This window comes from Geotrypetes seraphini, chromosome 8 (genome assembly GCF_902459505.1).
Source record: "Geotrypetes seraphini chromosome 8, aGeoSer1.1, whole genome shotgun sequence".
Lineage (NCBI taxonomy): Eukaryota > Metazoa > Chordata > Amphibia > Gymnophiona > Dermophiidae > Geotrypetes > Geotrypetes seraphini.
In genome coordinates this window covers 117,309,543-117,331,254 of record NC_047091.1, presented here as the reverse complement: position 1 = coordinate 117,331,254, position 21,712 = coordinate 117,309,543, and the positions used below count along the sequence as shown (strand labels likewise).

Here is a 21,712-nt window from a genome sequence, read left to right as displayed (position 1 = left end):
GACAGAGAGGGAAAGTCAGGGGGAGAGGTGGCACTATACATTAAAGAAGACATCAAAACTACCAGAATAACAGATGTCAAGTACACCGGGGAATCCCTCTGGGTGAACCTGGCCAGAGGCAGGGAAAAATGCCTGTATCTTGGTGTAGTATATAGACCTCCAAGACAACTGGAAGACAAAGACTCCGAATTAATTGAAGACATAGAGAATATCACTCTACGGGGAGACGCTGTTCTGCTAGGGGACTTCAACATGCCTGACGCAGATTGGAACTCATACTCAGCAACAACCAGCGGCAGCAGGAGACTGTTAACATCCATAAAGGGAGCACGACTCAAACAAATGGTATTGGAACCCACTAGGGCCCAGGCGATCCTGGACCTGGTACTCACCAACGGGGATAGCATCTCAAAGGTCTCGGTAGGAGATACACTAGCCTCCAGCGACCACAACATGGTGTGGTTCTACCTCAGGAAAGGTTTCCCTAGATCAAACACGAAAACAAAAGTACTCAACTTCCGAGGCACTGACTTCGAACGCATGGGAGATTTTGTCCACCGGACACTGCAGAACCAAGCTGCGACCGATGATGTGGAAGCTATGTGGTCATCCCTGAAATCTACTATACATGAAGCAACAAGCCTCTACATTAAATCAGTACACAAATGGCGGAGAAACAACAAACCCCAATGGTACTCCGCAGAAATCTCACACCTCGTCATGGAGAAGAAAAAAGCATTTATTTCCTACAAACGAATGGAGACTAGAGAAGCTAAACTAGATCATAGGGCGAGGTCTGCAGCAGTCAAAACGGCAGTCAGGGAGGCCAAACTTCGAGTGGAAGAGACTCTGGCAAAGAACATGAAGAAAGGGGACAAATCTTTCTTCAGGTGATAGGTGATAGGAAAAAGAACACAGATGGGATAGTACACCTTAGAAAACCAGATGGAAACTGCGCAGAATCAGATTCCGATAAAGCAGAACTACTGAATGAATACTTCTGCTCGGTCTTCACCTGCGAGGCACTGGGGCGCAGTTGCAGGTAAGGCCCAGCGTGGAAGACCCGTTTCAGAATTTCGAGTTCACACCTGTCTACTACAAACTGGCAAGACTCAAGATGAACAAAGCCATGGGACCGAACAATCTACACCCCAGGGTGCTCAGTGAGCTGCGTGATGTCCTGGCAGAACCGCTATCAGGACTCTTCAATCTCTCCCTAAGTTCGGGAAGAGTCCCCATAGACTAGAAAACAGCTAATGTCATTCCACTGCACAAAAAGGGTTGCAAGGCAGAGGCTACAAACTATAGACCGGTGAGTCTCACATCAATAGTAGGCAAACTCATGGAAACCCTAATCAAACGTAAATTAGACGCAATCTTGGATGAGGAGAATTTACAGGACCCCAGTCAACACGGATTCACCAAGGGTAGGTCCTGCCAATCCAATCTCATCAGCTTCTTTGACTGGGTAACAAAACAGCTAGACTTGGGAGAATCCGTGGACGTCGTATACCTAGACTTCAGCAAAGCTTTCGATAATGTCCCGCATCGCAGGCTGTTGAGCAAGATGAAATCAATGGGGCTGGGAGAAACACTAACTACATGGGTCAATGACTGGCTGAGTGGCAGACTTCAGAGGGTGGTAGTTAACGGTACCCTCTCTAAAACATCGGAGGTGACCAGTGGAGTACCGCAGGGCTTAGTTTTGGGCCCGCTCCTTTTCAACATATTCATAGGGGACCTAACTCAGGGGCTTCAAGGTAAGATAACGTTATTCGCTGATGATGCCAAACTATGCAATATAGTGAGAGACGGAAATTCACCCGATAATATGACACAGGACCTACATTTGTTGGAGCTTTGGTCCTCGACCTGGCAGCTGGGCTTCAATGCGAAGAAATGCAAGATCATGCACCTCGGCAGCAGAAATCCGTGCAGAACTTACACCTTGAATGGTGAGACCTTAGCTAGAACTTCAACAGAACGAGACTTGGGAGTGATCATCAGCGCAGACATGAAAACTTCTGATCATGTGGAGAAGGCTTCATCTAAGGCAAGACAGTTGTTAGGATGCATCCGCAGGAGTTTCGTCAGCCGGAAGCCTGAAGTCATAATGCCATTATACAGAACCATGGTGAGACCTCATTTGGAATACTGTATGCAATTTTGGAGGCCACACTACCGAAAAGATGTGCTGAGAGTAGAGTCGGTGCAACGGATGGCCACCAGGATGGTCTCGGGGCTCAAGGATCTATCGACGAGGAAAGGCTGAAAAATTTGCGGCTGTACTCATTCGAGGAACGTAGGGAGAGAGGAGACATGATCGAGACGTTTAAGTATATTACCGGCCGTATCGAGATGGAAGAAGAGATTCTCTTTCTCAAAGGACCCTCAGCCACAAGAGGGCATCCGCTCAAACTCAGGGGCGGGAAATATCATGGCAACACCAGGAAATATTTCTTCACCGAGAGAGTGGTTGATCCTTGGAACGTGCTCCTGGTGCAGGTGATCGAGGCAAACAGCGTGCAAGAATTTAAGAGCAAATGGGATGCCCATGTGGGATCCCTTAGAGGGTTAAGCCAAAGGAACCTGTCACCAGGAGTGGTATCCCTAGGATAGTAGACTTGGGGGTGGGTCAGTAGAGTGGGCAGACCTGATGGGCTATGGCCCTTATCTGCCGTCATCTTCTATGTTTCTATGTTTCTATGAATTAATAAGATATTATGTGTACATGAAAAATGAATGGAAGAAATTGGGGGTGGGACTGACAATTAATAGATGTCAACTTTTGATGAAAAAAATAAATGGTCACGTTGGGCATAATTGATCAGGGCCTGCTTGTGACGCCAGATAAATGAAGATAGTATAGATCAGAAGGGTTTGCAGGGGATACAAAAGTTTTGATAGTATTTCCCTCTTTCTGTATGATACCTATAGACACAAAAATCCTTTCTCCTTTCTGGCTCATTTGCTTCCCTCTGCCTTTTCTTATTCAAACCTCCAGGGCAGGCACAGAAGCTGTGACAGCCCCTCACAGTCCTGTTTGTTAGAGAGAAGTAATAATGAAGATGATGTTGAATAGGAAAATATTGGGTCTTTCCAGTCTGCACTGCTCTTCTGGTGTTTTCAAGCACCCTTCCCTCCCCTCTCCATAGCTGGTCTTATAGCTCCAGCAGAGTGGGGCCATCTTCACTGCATGCTGCTGTGCCTGGTTCTCAGCCTCAGCTATTTTCCCCCCACCCCCCTTCTCTCATCAGTACAGCCAGCCAGCAATGCTGGGCATTGCAGATAACAAACCTCTTTTTTTATGTTTCAATATGTTTATTCAAAATTATCAAGTACAATAAGCAACATATAAACAGAACCAAAATACATAGAAATAAAATCCCCCCTCCCACCCCAACTCAAAAAATATAAAATGTCTCTCACGCTACAAGCAAAATCAAAATGGTACAATTAACCATTCAACAGTCTGCTGCGTGCAAAAGGCATTAAAGTCTGCCAAAAGGGCTCCCACACAAGCTGATATTGCCGTCCCTGAGGGGAGACTATGTCCACAAAATCACGGCGTTCCAAAGCAGCCTGACCAATCATGAGGGATCTCCAAAGTGAATAAGAAGGTGCATCCACTGTGAGCCATGCTACCTCTTTTTAAAAAAAATGTAATTGTGACTCCTTAGCACAAACTATTCAGCTGGAGAATCACTTTAATTGCTAATTTTCTGTAGACAGCTGTTACCTGTCTCAATTTTCTTTTCCCAGGCTTTAATCACTTCTTTGGCAAGACCTACCTCCTGCTGCCTAGGTCAGACGTGAAAATGGAAATGAAACCGCAGTGCATTTAACAGACTCCACTTTCTGGGTCTCACAATGGTTGTGTCTGCAGGTTTCCACACCTGCTTCACTCCATCCTTTTCCTATTACAGGGAGTGGGACTTTCAAAGAAATTTACCTCACTCATCAAGGAGTTAGTTTTATCCCAGGACAAGCAGGCAGGATTATTCTCACATATGGATAATGTCTCTGACAGAGCCCTGGTTCGGATGTTCAAAAAGTGCATGCCTCCAGCGCCTGTGCGTTGGGTCCCCATATCTCCTTATGACTTGATAAATCCCCAGTTACTTCTGTTTCCAGTAGAATGAAGAAGCTCCAGCACAGATGTGTGTTCTCTCTCTAGGGTTACCAGAAGTCCGGATATAACTGGAGAGGGCATGTCCAGGTGTTCGGACGGCTTTTCAAAACCTGGCACTTTGTCTGGGTTTTGAAAAGCAGATCACGTCGGGAGGGGCATGCACGGATATCCTCCCGACTGAGACAAGCAGGCTGAGGTGGCAGGGCTAGGGGCGAAGCTGGGGCATGGTGTGGGTATAACAGGGCGGGGATGCATGGGACTGGGCGGGACTAGGGGGGCGGGTCTATGGGTCCAGATTTTACATATGTAAAATCTGGTAACCCTAGCTCTCTCATTATTTCTTCTTTCCTCTTTCTTTTCAGGAAGAAGATTTGTGTGTCGGTCTGGGCCTGAGCTTAACACATTCTGGGAGATACGGTGTGCCAGTCTTCTCAGACCAGTGGAGGGAGGAGTTACAGCAGCGGGGCCTGCTAGCCAGAACCAGAAAGTGCTTTTGCCTATTTTACTGGCAGAAGGGGACAAGGCTTGCACAGCTGATCCAGCCAATGACCCAGTGCTTGCCTGCATGGAACAGAAGGGACAGCATGACTCTAGCATTGATAGGAGATATAGCATGGCTCATGTACCTTAAACAATGTTGCCAGAAGTCCAAGCCAGGGAATGCTGCATCATCACAGTCGCCCCCCTCATCGGTGATACTACTTTCCAGGGAACCATATAAGAGACCTGAGAAGCTGAAATACCAAACCTCCCCCTCTGGGCGTGCCTCAGTGTCCTCTCAGTCTTTGTCTCCAGTCGCATGCCATTGGTACCACCACACAGAGGCCAGCTTACTAACCCGTCGGTTGGTGTCCTCCCTGAGGTATGTCTCCATAATGGGTTCAGCGGTGCCTCGACACTCGTCGCAAACTGCGTCTACTGTATAGCACTTTTACAAATGTTAGTTCCGATTCCATCCTTGCGTGAAAAGCTTCTTCAGCTGTTGCAGATGGAATTACCTGGGCTCCTGCAGGCACACGCAATGCCAATTCCTGCCCTAAAATTTCCACTAAGACACCACGCTCAGACCTTCAGATGGCAAGAAGCATCACCTGGCCCTGATGTATGGTGTCGGCACACCTCATGGGCAACTGGTGTAAATGCACATGGATGAAGACCATCCCTACCATCTGCTGTTAGCCCGTATGGTTAGCGCTCAGCACCATGGTCATGGCACGAAGCCTCACTGAAGGAGCATAACTTCGCTCTTCTTCTCACTCTAGATCAGGGGTGGGCACACTTTTTAACTCGTGGGCCACAATGTGTTTTTAAATTTGACAGAGCGGCCGGACCAAGAGCATCTTTCTATTCTTCCATCCCTCCCATCCCCCTGTGCAGCAGAACTCTTGCCCAGCTTCTATCCTTCCCTCCATCCCTCCAATCCCTCATGCTGCAGAACCCTTGCCCAGCTTCCATCCTTTCCTCCCTCCCTTCCTCCCCTTGTGCAGCAGAACCCTTAAGCACCTGCCCCTGCCACACAGCCGAACCCCCGCTGACCGTCCATTCTTCCCTCCCATCCGAACCTTGCCGACTGCGAGCCCTACATACCTCCCTCCAGAGCATCGTTGGGCTGGCAGCACTCTAAACAGGCTGCTTTGCAGCCTTCTCTTGTCAGGGCCTTCCTTGTGCCATGTTATTGATGACATAATCAGTGATGTGGCAGAGGGAATTTCCCAACAAGAGAAGGCCGCGATGCAGCCTGTTTAGAGTGCTACTGGTCCGACGCTGCTCTGGAGGGAGGTATGTAGGGCTCGTGGTTGGCGGGGTTCGGATGGTTGGTGGGCCGGATTAAAAAACTAAACAGGCCAGATATGGTCCACAGTCCATAGTTTGCCCATGTCTACTCTAGATGCTCCTCTCATCATTCTACCATCGATGATCTCCTTGACGCTCTCCTCGATGTCCCTCTAAAAGGCATGCTTCACCAAGGCCTATCTTCAAGGGGTTTGATTCTGATTTGTCTCTCCACTCTTCCAGCATTTATCCTGGTCTCTCAGTGGATAAATCTTCCGTTCTTCCCTCAGGCTGAAAGTCACCACCAGAGAGTCTGTCCTTCACAAGATTTGTCAGACAGATGGGGCAGACACTGCCAATCACCATGGAGTCCACAGCCCTACTTCCAGCAGAGCTCATGGCTGCATTTGACTATAGAGAGTGGTCTCAGGACTGCATAAAAGTTCCCCTCCACCACCTTATGGAGACCTTATTCAAGAACTGGGCCTCCCCACTTGACATCCCAATGTCGCCTTGCAAGTTAGATGCTTTCTATTGCATCCAGTTCTGCTCGGGGTTCAACAAACCACAGTTACCATATCAGTCTTTGGTTGTAGAGTCTGCCCATGCTAATGCCCCCCCCCCCCCGAAAAGAAGACAGAACTCTTGATAAATTTGGATGCAGTCTTCCAGGGATCTATGCTGGGGAATAGGATCCTCAATTATAACTTCTACCAAGAGCAGATGCGAAGAGACAGACCGAGCTGCAAGCAACAAATGGATGGCTGAGGCGATGGTGTGAAGAGGAAGGTTTCCTCTTTGTACGGAACTGGTCAACCTTCCTGGGGAAAAACAAGCTCTACAGGAGAGACGGACTGCATTTGAGCACGGCTGGGACGAGGATGCTGGCACGTAACATCCAGACCTGCATAGACATGACTTTAAACTGATAACAAGGGGAAAGCCGATAGTCGATCTGACCTCGACACATCGGACCACAGTATCAAGCAAGGATACTGAAACAGGAAATGGCGATAGTGGACTAGAGACAAAATGGACACTTTATGGACATAAACCCAAAGATGCAGCACAGGGACCCGAGAGGCAACTAGAAATAAAGAGCAAGACAAGGAGGAAACAGCAGGACCCAGAGGGCTATCAAAGAACAAAAAAGCGGGCAGAGGACGGGATAGACACACCACAGGAGGCAACACGTGAGGAGACCAGCAGGAACAACAAATCAAGAGTAGATCCAAAAGAAAATGTAACAAACTGGGACTTAAATTGCCTATATACAAATGCTAGGAGCCTAAGGACTAAAATGGGGGAGCTAGAAGTTATAGCCGGAAATAAGGACATAGACATAATAGGAATCACAGAGACATGGTGGACAGAGGACAACAAATGGGATGTGGCCCTTCCAGGGTATAAACTCTACAGGAAGGACAGAGCACACAAAAAGGGGGGAGGAATAGCACTGTATATAAAGGACTCCATTCCTTCATCAAGAACAGAAACAACAACAAGGGCAGACAGTCTGGAGTCACTATGGGTGAAGTTAACAGGAGGGGTAGGAGCTGACATCAAATTGGGATTGTACTATCGCCCACCAGGACAGTCAGAAGCAAACGACCTGGAACTGGAGGCCGAACTGAGGCAGGTGTGCAAAAGTGGAAGGGTGGTAGTTATGGGGGATTTCAACTATCCGGGAATAGACTGGGACATTGGGCACTCAAACTGCACGAGAGAAACTAAATTCCTAGAGGCGATAAGGGACTGTTTCATGGAGCAGCTGGTCGCAGAACCAACGCGAGGGGATGCCACTCTAGACCTAATCCTCAACGGGCTAGAAGGACCCGCAAAGGAAGTGGTGGTAATAGCACCATTAGGGAACAGTGATCACAACATGATCCAGTACAAATTAAACATGGGAACATCAAAGGTGAAAAGAACCAAAACGACAGCACTCAACTTCAGAAAGGGAAACTACAAGGACATGAGGAAAATGGTAGGAAAAAAGCTCAGCAGCAACTCAGGGAAGGTGAAGACCGTAAAGGAAGCCTGGACACTGCTTAAAGGCATAGTGCTCGAGGCACAAGACCTGTGCGTCCCAAGGTTTAGGAAAGGGTGCAAAAAGAAAAATCGAACTAGAAACCCAGCATGGTTAACATTTGCGGTTAAAAAGGCGATAAGCGACAAGAAATCATCCTTCAAGAAATGGAAAAAGGATCCAACAAAGGAAAACCAGGAAGAGCACAAAAGACACCAGAAAGAATGTCATAGAGAGGTCAGGAAGGCAAAGAGAGAATATGAGGAAAGACTAGCAGGAGAAGCAAGAAACTTCAAACCCTTCTTCAGGTATGTGAAAGGGAAACAACCAGCCAGAGAGGAAGTGGGACCACTGGACGACGGAGACAGGAAAGGAGCGATAAAGGAGGAAAAAGAGATAGCTGAAAGGTTAAACAAATTCTTCTCGTCGGTCTTCACCAGAGAGGACACATCCAATATCCCAGAACCCGAGGTGATTATAAACGGAGAACACAACGAAAGGCTGGTACAACTAGAGGTAAGCATAGAGGATGTCCACAAACAGATAGACAGACTAAAGAGCGACAAATCACCAGGCCCGGATGGCATCCACCCAAGGGTACTAAAAGAACTGAAAAACGAAATAGCAGAGACACTTCGCCAAATATGTAACCTCTCCCTAAAAACTGGGGAGATCCCAGAGGACTGGAAAATAGCAAATGTCACGCCCATCTTTAAGAAGGGATCAAGGGGTGACCCGGGAAACTACAGGCCTGTGAGCTTGACCTCGGTTCCTGGAAAGATGATGGAAGCAATGGTAAAGGACACAATCTGCGAACACATAGAAAACAATGGACAACTGAAGGCGAGCCAGCATGGCTTCTGCAAGGGAAGGTCGTGCCTCACGAACTTGCTGTACTTCTTTGAGGGAATAAACAGTCAGATGGATAAGGGTGAATCCATAGACATCATTTACCTTGACTTCCAAAAAGCCTTCGACAAGGTACCTCACGAACGGCTACTTAAAAAACTGTGGAACCACGGGGTGCAAGGGGATATCTACCGATGGATCAAACACTGGCTAGCGGGCAGGAAACAGAGGGTTGGAGTCAAGGGCCAATACTCAGATTGGCAATGGGTCACGAGCGGAGTTCCGCAGGGGTCGGTGCTGGGACCTCTACTATTCAATATATTTATTAACGATCTGGAGACGGGGACAAAATGTGAGGTTATCAAATTTGCTGATGACACCAAACTCTGCAGCAGGGTTAGAAACACGGAAGACTGCGAAGACCTACAAAGGGACCTAACGAGACTGGAAGACTGGGCAAAAAAGTGGCAAATGAGTTTTAACGTAGAGAAATGCAAGGTCATGCATGTAGGGAAAAAAAACCCGATGTTCAACTACAAAATGGGGGGAACACTGCTAGGGGTGAGTAACCTGGAAAGGGACCTGGGGGTGATGGTCGACTCATCACTGAAACCATCGGTGCAATGTGCGACAGCCTCAAAGAAAGCAAACAGAATGCTGGGCATCATCAAAAAGGGTATCACGACCCGGACGAAGGAAGTCATCATGCCGCTGTATCGCGCAATGGTGCGCCCGCACCTGGAGTACTGTGTTCAATACTGGTCGCCGTACCTCAAGAAGGACATGGCGGTACTCGAGGGAGTGCAGAGGAGGGCGACTAAGCTGATAAAAGGTATGGAAAATTTTCCATACGCTGACAGGTTAAAAATGCTGGGGATGTTCTCCCTGGAGAAGAGGAGACTTAGAGGGGACATGATAGAAACCTTCAAAATCCTTAGGGGCATAGAGAGAGTAAATAAGGACAGATTCTTCAAACTGAGAGGAGCCACAAGCACTAGGGGTCACTCGGAGAAATTGAAAGGGGACAGGTTTAGAACAAATGCTAGAAAATTCTTTTTTACACAGAGGGTGGTAGACACATGGAACGCGCTTCCGGAGGAAGTGATAGGCCAGAACTCTGTACAAGGATTCAAGAAGGGTTTGGATAGGTTCCTAGAGGATAAGGGGATAGAGGGGTACAGATAGAACTTGAGGTAGGTTATAGAAGTGGTCAGAAACCACTTCACAGGTCGCAGACCTGATGGGCCGCCGCGGGAGCGGACCGCTGGGCGAGATGGACCTCGGTCTGACCCAGTGGAGGCAACTTCTTATGTTCTTATGTTCTTATACAACTTTCTATCTGAAGTCTCTTATGAAGAAGATGGCTGGGTAGGATAAGTATATCCCATCGGAACATCTTCCTTCTTACCAGCAGCTAGTGGCTGATCTTCTGGACATCAGGAAGTACATGGCGTGGTCTGCATTTGATGCATTCTATATCAACTCTCAGACTTCTGCAGTCTTCATTGTGATGTGACAGCAGGCATGGCTACAGATCTTGGATCTTGATCTTAATGTCCAGGACCATCTTGCTAACATACCCTGTATGAGAGAAGATTTATTTGGAGATCGCACAGAGTAGGCTTCTCATAGAATCAAGCATCACACTAGCTGCATGACCACCTTATCCTCTTCCAGATCAGGTATCACCAGCCATATGCATCTACTCATTTAAGGCAGCAACAATCAAGGCAGCAATGGCAGCAGAAAGCCCCTCTGCCTTCTTAGCCGAAGCACCAGTAATCCTTTTGACTATCTTTTAGACAGCTTGGCCTGCATCCCTCACCCTTCACCTCAGACTCTACCTCTCAAGAGGTCACCTTGCCTATTTCCATCAGTGTTGGGCCCAGATTACTACAGACCAGTGGGTCCTTCAGGTAATACAGCAGGGCTATGCCCTCCAGGCAAAACCTCCAAATTGCCCTCCAAAAGAGTCTTGTTTCAACTCCCAGCAATGGACCCTCCTTCATCAGGAGATATTTGTCCTCCTCCAGCTCAGTACTATAGAGAAAGTCTCTGTGTGGGAAAGAGGCAGAGGATTATACTCCAAGTATTTTCTCATTCCCATAAAGATTAAGGGCATCCATCCCATCTTGTACCTCTGAGCCCTCAACAAAAACTTGGTCACAGAGTGGTTTCGCATGGTATCCTTGGGGACCCTGCTACCACTGTTGGAACAGAATGACTGGCTTTGCTCTCTAGACTTCAAAAATGCCTACCCTCATATTCCTATTCTTCCTTTCCACAAGAAGTATCTCCACTTCCATCTGGGCTCTCATCTTCTCTAGTACATGGTGCTCCCATTTGACCTTGCTTCCTTCGGCCCCAAGGGTGTTCATCAAATGCCTGGTGGTGGTAGCTGTGATCTTTCACACTGACATATTTCATGCTTCCCCTACCTTGGTGACTGGCTGATCAAATCAAGTCTCATCAAACTCGCCATGCAATGCAAGCAAGTTTGTCTGTTGGAGCTCATTAGTTTCAAGATCAACTACCAGAAATCTCATTTGGAACCCACTCAAGTCCTGGGATTCATTGGAGCCCACCTAGACACGACTCTAACTCAGGTGTTCCTGCTCCAATAGAGACTCTGTACCCAAATCTGTCTTTGCCAGGAGACCTCTTCTTGCCACCACATCACAGCATGTCAGATGTTGTGGATTCATGGCCACCTGGCCTCCATAGTGTATGTAGTACCATTATCCCACCTGCACCTCAGGGAGCCTCAATGGGTACTTTCCACCCAATGGTCTCCAGCGACTGGATGGATCTCACAACAGCTCAGAGAGACCTCAGCCCTCTGAACCTTGCTTCAATGGTGGTTGTCCCCTACCAACCGCTCAAGAGGCCTCTTGTTTCAACTATTGACACACCAGAAGGTCTTGACAACTAATGCCTCCACACTCGGCTGGGGAGACCACCTCCACAATCTCCACACCCAAGGTTTATGGAGCCTTTCTGAGAGGACCCTCCACATCAACTTCCTTGAGCAGGGAGTGATTCACAAGCCCTTTATACTTTCTATGACCACCTTTTGAATCAGGTTGTACTCATCCATATGGACAACCATGTAGCCATCTTCTGTGTGAACAAGTCAATGAACTCCACTCATTCGTTTCACATCCTCCCTATACAGTGTTCTACCATGACAAGGTCATCCTTCACACCCACTCTAAATTCCTTCCAAAGGTAGTCTCAGGTTTTCATATCAACCAGTCCATCGTGTCCTCTATCTTCTACCCCAAGCTGCACTGATGAAGCGCTCCACACCTTGGACTGCAAATGTGCCTTGCTTATTACATGGCTTGCATTAAGCCTCACAGGACTTCCACTCAGCTGTTCCTGTCCTTCAATCCAAAGCTCCTATCACCAAAAGGACCATCTCTACATGGCTCACAGATTATATCTCCTTCTGCTATGCTGGTGCTGGACTGCCACTTGGAAGCCGTTTCACAGCACAGCAGTGGCTCATCTCCACTCTGTTCCCATGGAGGACCAGCCACCTGGTCCTCCATTCACACTTTCACCTCCTCCTACTGCCTGGAGACACATTTCAGGCAAGACAGCCAATTCAGCCAAGCTGTTTTGCTAAATTTATCTTCCTCCTGGAAGCCAATATCCCTCCAACCTGCTTGGTCTCACTAGGCTCATAGTAATAGAAATACTCTATTCTTAGAGGCATGATCCTGGCATCTAGAGAGTCCCATTTGTGAGAATAACTCTGCCTGCTTGTCCTGGGATAAAGCACAGTTACTTTCCTGTAACAGGTGTTATCAGAGGACAAACAGGCAGTTATTCTCACAACCTTCCAGCTTTCCCTTTTTGGCTCTTTAGCTTGTAACTGAACTAGGGATCTCTCATGCCGGGTGGAGATATGGGGAGCCGATGCACGGGCGTTGGAGGCTCGCCCGAGGCTCTTAAAGCTGTATCACACTTTTTGAACGGCCATGCTGGGGCTCCGTCAGAGACGTCGCCCATAAGTAAGAATAACTGCTCGCTGTCCTCAGATAACACCTGTTACAGAAAAGAGTAACTGTGCTCACACGTCCGTCTCACACTGACAATTGGGCCTTCCCTCCCAGTATGCTCACTCTTCATTACAAGGGAGTGCTGAAGAGTTCTCAGCCCAACCAACTTCCTAAATTCTGACCATTATTTTGCCAAAGTAGCTGATAAGAATGTTACCTTATTTTGTTAGGTGCTAATTTGCAGAAACAAAGTTCTATATTTTGATATTGTTTCAGATCATTGATTGAACCATATCCACGTCATTCTCTTCTTGGTTGGGCTGAGAACTTTTCAGCACCCCCTTGTATACCAAAAAGGGGTATGGTAAAGGAGGTACAGACTATGCATTTCATTCTGTAATTTCCAAGTGTACTTCAGCACTGCACAAAGTAGCTTCATCTGTTTGCTGGTCCTGACTTTTTTCTCAAGGAACTCCACAGGATGTTTCCCTTTGAAAATTAGTTTGCAGGCCTACAGGATTTTAAAACTATCCCTGTAAAAAAAAGTATATACCTTTGAAATCAAGACTCTTGAAATAGAAAACCAGGCAGCATAGGAATAAATAGATCAATAAATATACCTTTTCATTGCTCTTCCATCTTCTTCCTCCCAGGCCAGTCTGTGATTAATTGAGATTCAGTAGTAAAGTTCTGATTCTAGGCCTGGGGTGTGGGAGAGGGTTGGTGGTCTCTGCTTTAGTTAGCCTTCCCTGGTAACGCCCAGCCTTTCCCATTACAAATGGTGTTTTCATCATCCTTCAAATCTCCAGCAGTAATTGATCTCCTTACAAGAAGCAGCAGGCTTGCTGCAAACCTTTGCTGGGGCCCACATGCACCTCTACAAAGTACCTCACTCCTGCCCTGCAGGACCTCTGCTATTTCAGTATTGAGACACCCTAAACATATGCAGCTCTTTGCTAGTGCCCCTCACTCCTGCCCTGCAGCAACCCCCTGCTATTCCAATATTGAGACCCTCACACACAGCTCTATAAAGAACCTCATTCCTGCTCGGCATCACTCTCTGCTATTCCAGTACCGAGACTGACTCCTCCACAATTCTGCCAAAACACTTCATTCCTGCCTGTTCAATTACTAACAAGTCTCCACAGCTCTACAATGCACCTCCAACCTGCATTGTATCACCCCCATCTGCTCCAGTCCTGAAACTTCCTAAACCTTCATTCTGCATTATGCTTCGAAAAAAAAAAAAAGCAACAAATTAATTTTGATATCTCTTCAACACCATATCCACCACAGAAAACTGACCCTTGAGCCTACAAAATACCTTGCAACCTCCATGACACTACACAGAATCATCCACATGACTTTGGATTATAAGTTATCTCCATGTTCTACCTCATAGTAGAGAATGACACGGGGACAAATTTTTTCCCGTCCCCAAGGAAACTCATTTTCCTGTTCTGTCCCCACGAGTTCTTTTCCTGTCCCTGCCTCATTCCTGCATGCTCTGTCCTCATCTGCACAAGCCTCAAACACTTTAAAATCCTAAGTGTTCAAGGCTTGTGCAGTTAAGGCAGATCTTACAGAATGGGGCAGGGACAGGGACAGCGACAAAACTCACAGGAACAGGGAAATTGAGTTCCTGCGGGGATGGGGACAAATTTGTCATTCTCTACCTCATAGTGCTACTCTTTAAACAGTACTAGTTTCTCTCTTCTTGTATTGTACCGTTTCTCAAACTGTTTTCTAATAGTATCTCCTGTAGCATCCTTGTACTATTCTAAACTCTATCTCTTTAAATTGTACTGTAAATTGCCTTGAACCTATATAGGCATAGCGTGTCTCATAAATCCCCCCAGATTAGATTAGATTTTCTGGAATCCTAAAACAAAGACTCATTATTCCACACAGAATCTCTTTGTTTAGCTCTGCATATGTACAATGACTCTCAAGTATGGAGCCCTCATATGGCGATGCTAAGGAGAGAAAATATTCCACAGGGGGAGCTGTGCCAGGCCCATAACTGGGGAAGAGGGGGGGGATGAGCAGTTCCTCAGGGCACAAAGTCCCTTGGGGGCAGAAAACTAACTGACAGGAAGGGGTAGTGTTTTTTTTGGGGGGGAAGGGGAAGTAGAAGAGGGGGAACAGTGGTGTAGCGAGGGTGAGAGGAGTCTGGAGTAGTGGTGCCCCTCCCCACCCTCTTCTCTGCTCGCACCCCCATCCGCTCTTTCTCCGCCCCCTGCTGCCATTTGTGTGTGCCCCTTCCCTTCCCCCGTACCTCTTTGACATTCCTGGCACGAGCAGCAACCTAAACTGCTGCTCGTACCAGCGTCGGCTCTTCCTCTGATGTCACTTGCTAGGTGAGGGTCCAGGAAGTAAAGTCAGAGGAAGAGGAGCCACTGGCGCGAGCAGCAAGTTGGGGTTGCTGCTCATGCCGGGTATGTTAAAGAGGAACACGAGAAGGGAAGAGATGTGTGTGCACAGTAGTGGGGAGGCAGAGAGGAGAACGGGCGCTGGCGCCCCCATCGACGGTGCCCGGGGCGGACCACCACCTCTTACTGAGGGGGGAAAGAAGATTGAGGGTCAGATTGAAAGGGATGGAAGAAGGTAGGAGCTGGGATTAGGGATTGACTGCTCTGGGCAAGAACACATGGTGCATCTCTATGTGTACAAAATAACAGTTCGGTCCTATCTTTGCTGTAAATAAATTAGCTCCTCTAACCCATGAAAGAAGCTTCAAAGCAAGTTTTGGCCCCTTCCTTTTGCAGTATATCTTCTGCACAAATAAAACTCTTCTTCCTCCCAGAATTGAACTGACCTTTTTCACACATGCTCCCTCCATAGCTGGGCAAACACAGGCAGACAAATGCGTTTATCTCGTCAATACAGGTGCCTCCATTCTGGCAAGGGTTAGGCAAGCAATCATCAAGATCTGGAAAAGGGGGAAAAAATGTGTACATAAAACACTCTTTCAGTAGCACAACTGCTTCTACTGAGTCTTCTGCTGCATGTTCAACAGCATGTTTAATAGCAGACTGGCCTATGGCCCAATGTGAAGTTGTTCAAGATTCTTATCAGGAGTAAAGGTACATCTCTGCCTTTTGGAATACTAATACCACCTCCTGTTGGCGCGAGCGTGGCATGGGGGGTGGTGGAGAGGTGCCAGTTCCCCCACCAAGATGGTGGCTGGGGTGGTCCGCTTAATACGCCACTGCCCACTCCCTCCTGCCTGAAGGAACCTCCCACTGGCCCAGGATCCCCGACACCCTCCATTCCTTTTTTTCCAAATCAGCAGGAGGGATGTCCACTCCCTCTTGCCTGAAGGACCTCCTTACATTGGCCCAAGACACCCCAACATCTCCCCGCACAACCCCTTACTTTTTAGTTGAAAATCCAGTAGTGGGAGGAGTCTGAGCCAATCAGGGACTTCCTTAGGGAGGAGTCTAAGGAAGTCCCTGATTGGTCAAAACAATGGCCAATCAGGGACTTCCTTAGATTCCTCCCTAAGGAAGTCCCTGATTGGCTCAGGCCCCTCAGGCCCCTCCCAAGGGAGGAGCCCGAGGTTCCTGAGCCAATAAGGGCCTCAGGCCCCTCCCCGTGCATTGCAAGATGCACTGGGGCGGGGCCTAAGGTCCACATTGCAGCATAGGAGGTTGGAGGAGCAGGAGGGACTGAGCACTCCCCCTACTTCCTTCCAATTTTTAAAGGTACAGGGAGAGGGAGGGGGGATGGGAGGGGACGTTGCTGGCAGGAGGGAGTGGCATCCCTCCTGCCGTTTGTTTGGGGGGGAGAGGAGAGGGGCTGATGGTAGGAGGGAGTGGGCATTCCTCCTATCATATTTTAAAGTGCGGGTTGGGTGTTTGGTGGGCTGGCGGCGGGGGTGTTTAGCCGGCCGCAGGCAGGCGGGGGAGGATGGCACTGATGGCAGGAAGGATCAGGCATCCCTCCTGCCATTTGTGGGTCATGTGGGGGGGGGGGGGTGGCGTTTTTGTGACAAGTTTCTGCCTGCCTTTTATTCATTTTTTTTAATGGGGCAGATATTTTACGTGTGTAACACACACAAAATATCTGTGCCATGGAAAAAAAATGAATAAAAAAACAGGCAGACCTGTCAAAAAACTGGCAGATCTGTTTCTGACAACTGACATTGAATATCTGAGGTTTTTTGGCTGGTTCTAACTGGCTAAACAAATATTTAGCACTGGCTTGTTATGTTAATAGCAGATAAAGATAGGACTGCTATTTACTTGGTCTGATTTGTCTGCTAAACTTAGCCAGACAGCTCTGAATATTCAGAGCTAGCTGGCTGTTGTATGACAAAGCCAGTTAGCTGCTAACTGCAAATATTCAGCAGAGATAGCCAGCTATCTCCTGCTGAATATTACTTAACTGGCTAAACACTATTTAACCTTCCTGGCTGATTAAATAGCACTGAATATCAGGGGGACTGTTTATAGCAGTGTTCTTCAATGCACGGTCTGGGGGCCAATGGCGGTCCCTGAAGGCCTCTGTGGCGGCCTTCATCATCATTCTGGCTTTTTATCTGCTACTCTGGCTCTCTATTCAGGCTCATAGAAGAAAAAGCTCAATAGATGAAAAGAATGCATTTTAAAATGCCTACATTCTTGAGGATACTTTCAATAAAAAGTTTGAAGGTGGGCTAGGGGGCAGATGTCATTGACACCCACTGGTCAGCAGTGTCACAGCCTTGCATGGGAAGATATTTGGTGGCTCTTCTTTAGCTCCTTTGGGTCCAAAGTGGTCCTGACTTAAAAATTTGTGAAGACCGCTGGTTTATGGAAATACATCTAGCGCTTGCGTACTTGATAACTTCTGGTGCCAATTACACAGGTAAGCACTAATGTTTTCTAAACTAGGCGCACTTTCAGCATATGCATTTAGGTGCTTAATGATAGACTTCCTTTTAAATGGTTTTATTTTGTGTTAACGTGTGTGTTAAGTAAAATGCAAAAAAAAAAAAAAAAAATGCCCACAATCAAATGACAATTGTCAGGCTGCACACCTTTAAGAACCCCAAAGAGCTCAAAACCTGAATAAAAGGTGTTGCCAAATGACAGGAAGGCAGGTGGGAGGAGAAGTGACTCACATTCCAGCTGGCAGCTTTTCAATGGCAGCTCAACCTGCTCAAATAATAATCAATACTTTTGCTTGATATATATTTTCTAACACATGTCCACTGAAATGCTTCTGGTAATTCCTCTCCTGTCTCCCTCCCATCGCATCCACAGTCCACACTTGGTGGGATCTCTTGCCTTCTCTTTTGTGCCGTCTGTTTTGAGTTCAAAGTGCCTGAGGTAGAGAGCTGAGCTCTATGACAGAAGGCAACACTCATAGAGGTTTGGCCAGTACCAAACAGACAATAGCCAAAACGCTGGATGTTTGGCATTTGATAACCTCTCAGGAAAGTTTCCTCGAGAGCATCTAGTGCCCTCTGTGCTGAATCCATGTGTGTGTGTGTCTGGAAACACAACCATGTTAGTGCAGAAATTACAGCTGAGGATCTCAAGGGTGTGAAGCCTTTCACGCAGCCACAAAGGGTTAGAGATTCAGATAGCAATGGTGAGCATTTTTTTTTTAGCCCTCACTGGCATGGATAAATTCAAGTGGGCTTTGAAATGTTTTTTGTTCAAAGATGCTTCTGAGCACTGACATTAGCCCATCTTTTGCCTTCAAAGAAACGGCATCCATGAAGAAATCCACCCCCCTTTGTTATTCCCCTTTTTCGTTCTTTTTCTTGATTTTATTGTAGTTCAACCCTTTTCCCTCTCATTTCTGTTTGTCCGTCTTTGTCTCTGTCTTTGTAATTTTTAATCTTGCATTACCATTTTATATTGTAAATCGCTTAGCATTCAAGATAGGCGATTCATGAAATATTTATTAAACTTGAAACTTGATTATTCCCAGATATTTAATGCCTGGCCATGTCTGGGCACTGGCACTGAATATCCAGGTTTGTGTGGCCGACTGTCTCTTAAGCAGTTAAGTGCAATATTCAGCACTTAACCCCTAAGCAAAACTGCATAAAGATAGGACTGTGTTTTATGCGGTCCAATATGGCCACTTAACTTATTTATTTAAAAAATTTCAATACCGCCAAAAATCTCAGCAGTTTACAAATTCACATACATAAAGGCACATATACACTAAAACATAACAATACAAAAGCATCACACATAAAGCTATCGACACAAGGAAATGCCCTTAGTGATCCGATCATCAAATACTCATCTGCTGTAGTTAAGGAGAAACAAAACAGCTTTCAAGGAGTAATTATCAATCCGTAATTAGAAATAAACATCAACGAATAGCATGGTCTTACGCAGTTTTTTAAAAATGGAATACTCCACACATAATCTTAGTTGACCAGACAAACAATTCCATAAAGACATCCCAACTTAGGAAGTTAAATGCTCAATAGCAGCACTTGACTTCACAAGTGCCGACTAGAGGTCTGCACGGGAACGGGGATCGCAGGAATCCCCCCTAACCCACGGGACTCACATGGGGACCCCACTCTGGCCCACGGGACACCCATGGGGACCCCCCTCTAGCCAATGGGACTTCCATGGGGATGGAAGGCTTTGGAAGCAGGGTTCGTCCATATAATATAATGGACACGTCAGCCTTAGTATAAGAGGGGTTTTATAAGTTAATTACCTGAACAGAAAACAAAAAAAGGGTTCCTCCAAAGAGATTCCACAAGGAAAACAGCAGTGTAAACACAAAAGAAACTGTGGAATTGATGATCCTGTCAGAAGTAATTGCTGCTTTTTATGGGGACGGGCGGGGATGGAGGTAATTCCTTGAGGGGCCGGGTGGGGACGGAGAGGATCCTGGTGGGGACGGGCGGGGATGGGTGAGATTTATGTCCCCGTGCAACTCTCTAGTGCCGACTCCACTCCCGGATTGCCCACATAATAGCTGGTTTTGAATTTAGCAGTCTATGTTGTTATTCAGCAGCAGTAACCAACTAAGTATTACTGAATATGAAAAACAGATAGCCCCCAATAAACGATTTAACTGAAGAACCACAAGCCAGTCGGATTTTTGGGATAGCCCTAATGAATATGCAAGAGAGAGATTTGCATATAATGGAGGTGACAGGCAGGCAAATCTGCTCCATGTATATTCATTAGGGCTATTCTTAAAACCCGATTGGCTGGTGGTCACAAAAAAAAAAACAAAACACAGCCACAAAAATAAATTCCAGGATTGCTTTAAAGTGGAATGTTTATCATTAACTTCTGCAAAAAAAAAAAAAAGAATAAAAGATGCAAACAGTGTCTTTGAATAAAAAAAGTAATATTTCTTTACTGTTGGAATTGGTTTACTGTGTCTGACTGGATGCTGACTGGACTTGAAAGCTTCTTTAAAAATCTATTTACAGCAGCTCAGTCTCTTCTCTAACCCGTCCCATCAGGCAGCTCAACCAAAGGTTGTACAAGCAAACCAAAATTGGGAACCTGCTGGGCTCTCTCCCAGCTACTGGACTTGCACTGAGACTTGGACCTCTCTGTTCATCCTCACTCCAGAAGTTGTGGTTTCACATATTTCCTGGACACAGGGCAGGCAATCTTTCCCTGGTCTGCTGGAAGGGTCTTTACTTGTTCAGCTCCCAAGTTCACTTCTTCTCTTGCCTCTGTTGCTTTAACAGAGGTGACCTCTGCTTTCTCCTCTTTTGCAAGGGCCTTCATTGGGGATTGTCCAATGAGATATCCCCTTCTCTCCATGGGTCATTGGCAGGAAATATGTGGGCAACCAAAAACCATGTGCTTAGTGATACAAATACTTTTATTTTCCCAACTCTCTTTCCCCCAGTGACATCTACTATCGCTCACTTTCTGTACCTTAAAATCATAATCATCCTGTACAACTTCCATTATTTCAATCTGTACTGGGTTTGCCAATCCATGCAGTGGCATAGCGAGGATGGAAGGCACCTTCCCATGCCCTCTCTGCCCCCCTGCGCCATCTTCTCCAACCCCGGCTCCTTCCATGCCCCCATGCCACTCTCGCACCATTCCTAAATCTTCTCTAGTATGAGCGGTTTCTCTGCCTACTGCATGTGCTGGCTTTTCTTCTGACATCACTTCCTGGGGCCATGACCCGGAAGTGATTTCAAAGGAAGCCAGGTCTGTGCAAGTAACAGGCTGCAGTAGTTGCTTGCACTGGTGAAGATTTTAAAGAGGTATGAGGGTGGGGAAGGAAGGGCGGGAGCATGGTGTAGGGGACGGAGAAGGGCCACCAAGAGGGCGCCCAGGGCAGGCAGCTCCTATTACTACACCACTGACTCCACCCCCTTCCTGGCATGCTGTAGTCCAGTGGTCTTCAATTGAAGGCCATAGGACAATGGCAGCCTACGGGGACCTCTTTAGCGTCTCCATCATTCTGGGGATTTCTTTGTCTTTGCTCCCACTCTCCGTGAGTCTGGGGATTTCTCCTACCTTCCTCCCTGGGTCCTATAAATTTGCGACTCTTCATCCAAGATTAAGGCAGGCAGACATTAGATAGCCCGGAGAGTCTTTCTCTCACCTCTTCTGACAGCAACATCGTATTGTCGCGCAGGCAGGACTAGTGAAAGGAAGGCTTCAGGGCTGCCTGCTGTGGGCTGCATTAATCATCAAGGAAGAATGCATGTTTACAGCACCCTGGGGGAGGTAGAAGAAACTGTCACACCCGTGTGAGGAGAAGGGGAAGGGGGAAGAAGCACGAGAGTGAAATGCTGGCTCAGATGCTTGCTCAGGGGACGGGGGATAGTGGAAAGAATGAGATATGTTTGGGGAAGGGGGATAGGGAGAGAGAGAGGGATGCGTAATTGGGGGAGGGGGATAGGGGAGAGGGAGGGATGCTTGATCAGGGGAGGGGGATACAGGGGAGAGAAGTGTTCTGGGAAAGGGAATA

At 47.1% G+C, this 21,712-nt stretch overlaps 1 protein-coding gene across 3 annotated transcripts in view; it reads right to left on the bottom strand.

Moving 5' to 3' along the window:
• NCAN (neurocan) overlaps positions 1 to 21,712 on the bottom strand; it is a 244,521-nt gene that overhangs the window by 31,741 nt on the left and 191,068 nt on the right. For all 3 annotated transcript variants that reach the window (XM_033955984.1, XM_033955985.1, XM_033955987.1), the window contains exon 10: positions 15,609 to 15,722. In XM_033955984.1, the coding sequence (XP_033811875.1) occupies positions 15,609 to 15,722 (114 nt within the window). The remainder of the gene's footprint in view (positions 1 to 15,608; positions 15,723 to 21,712) is intronic.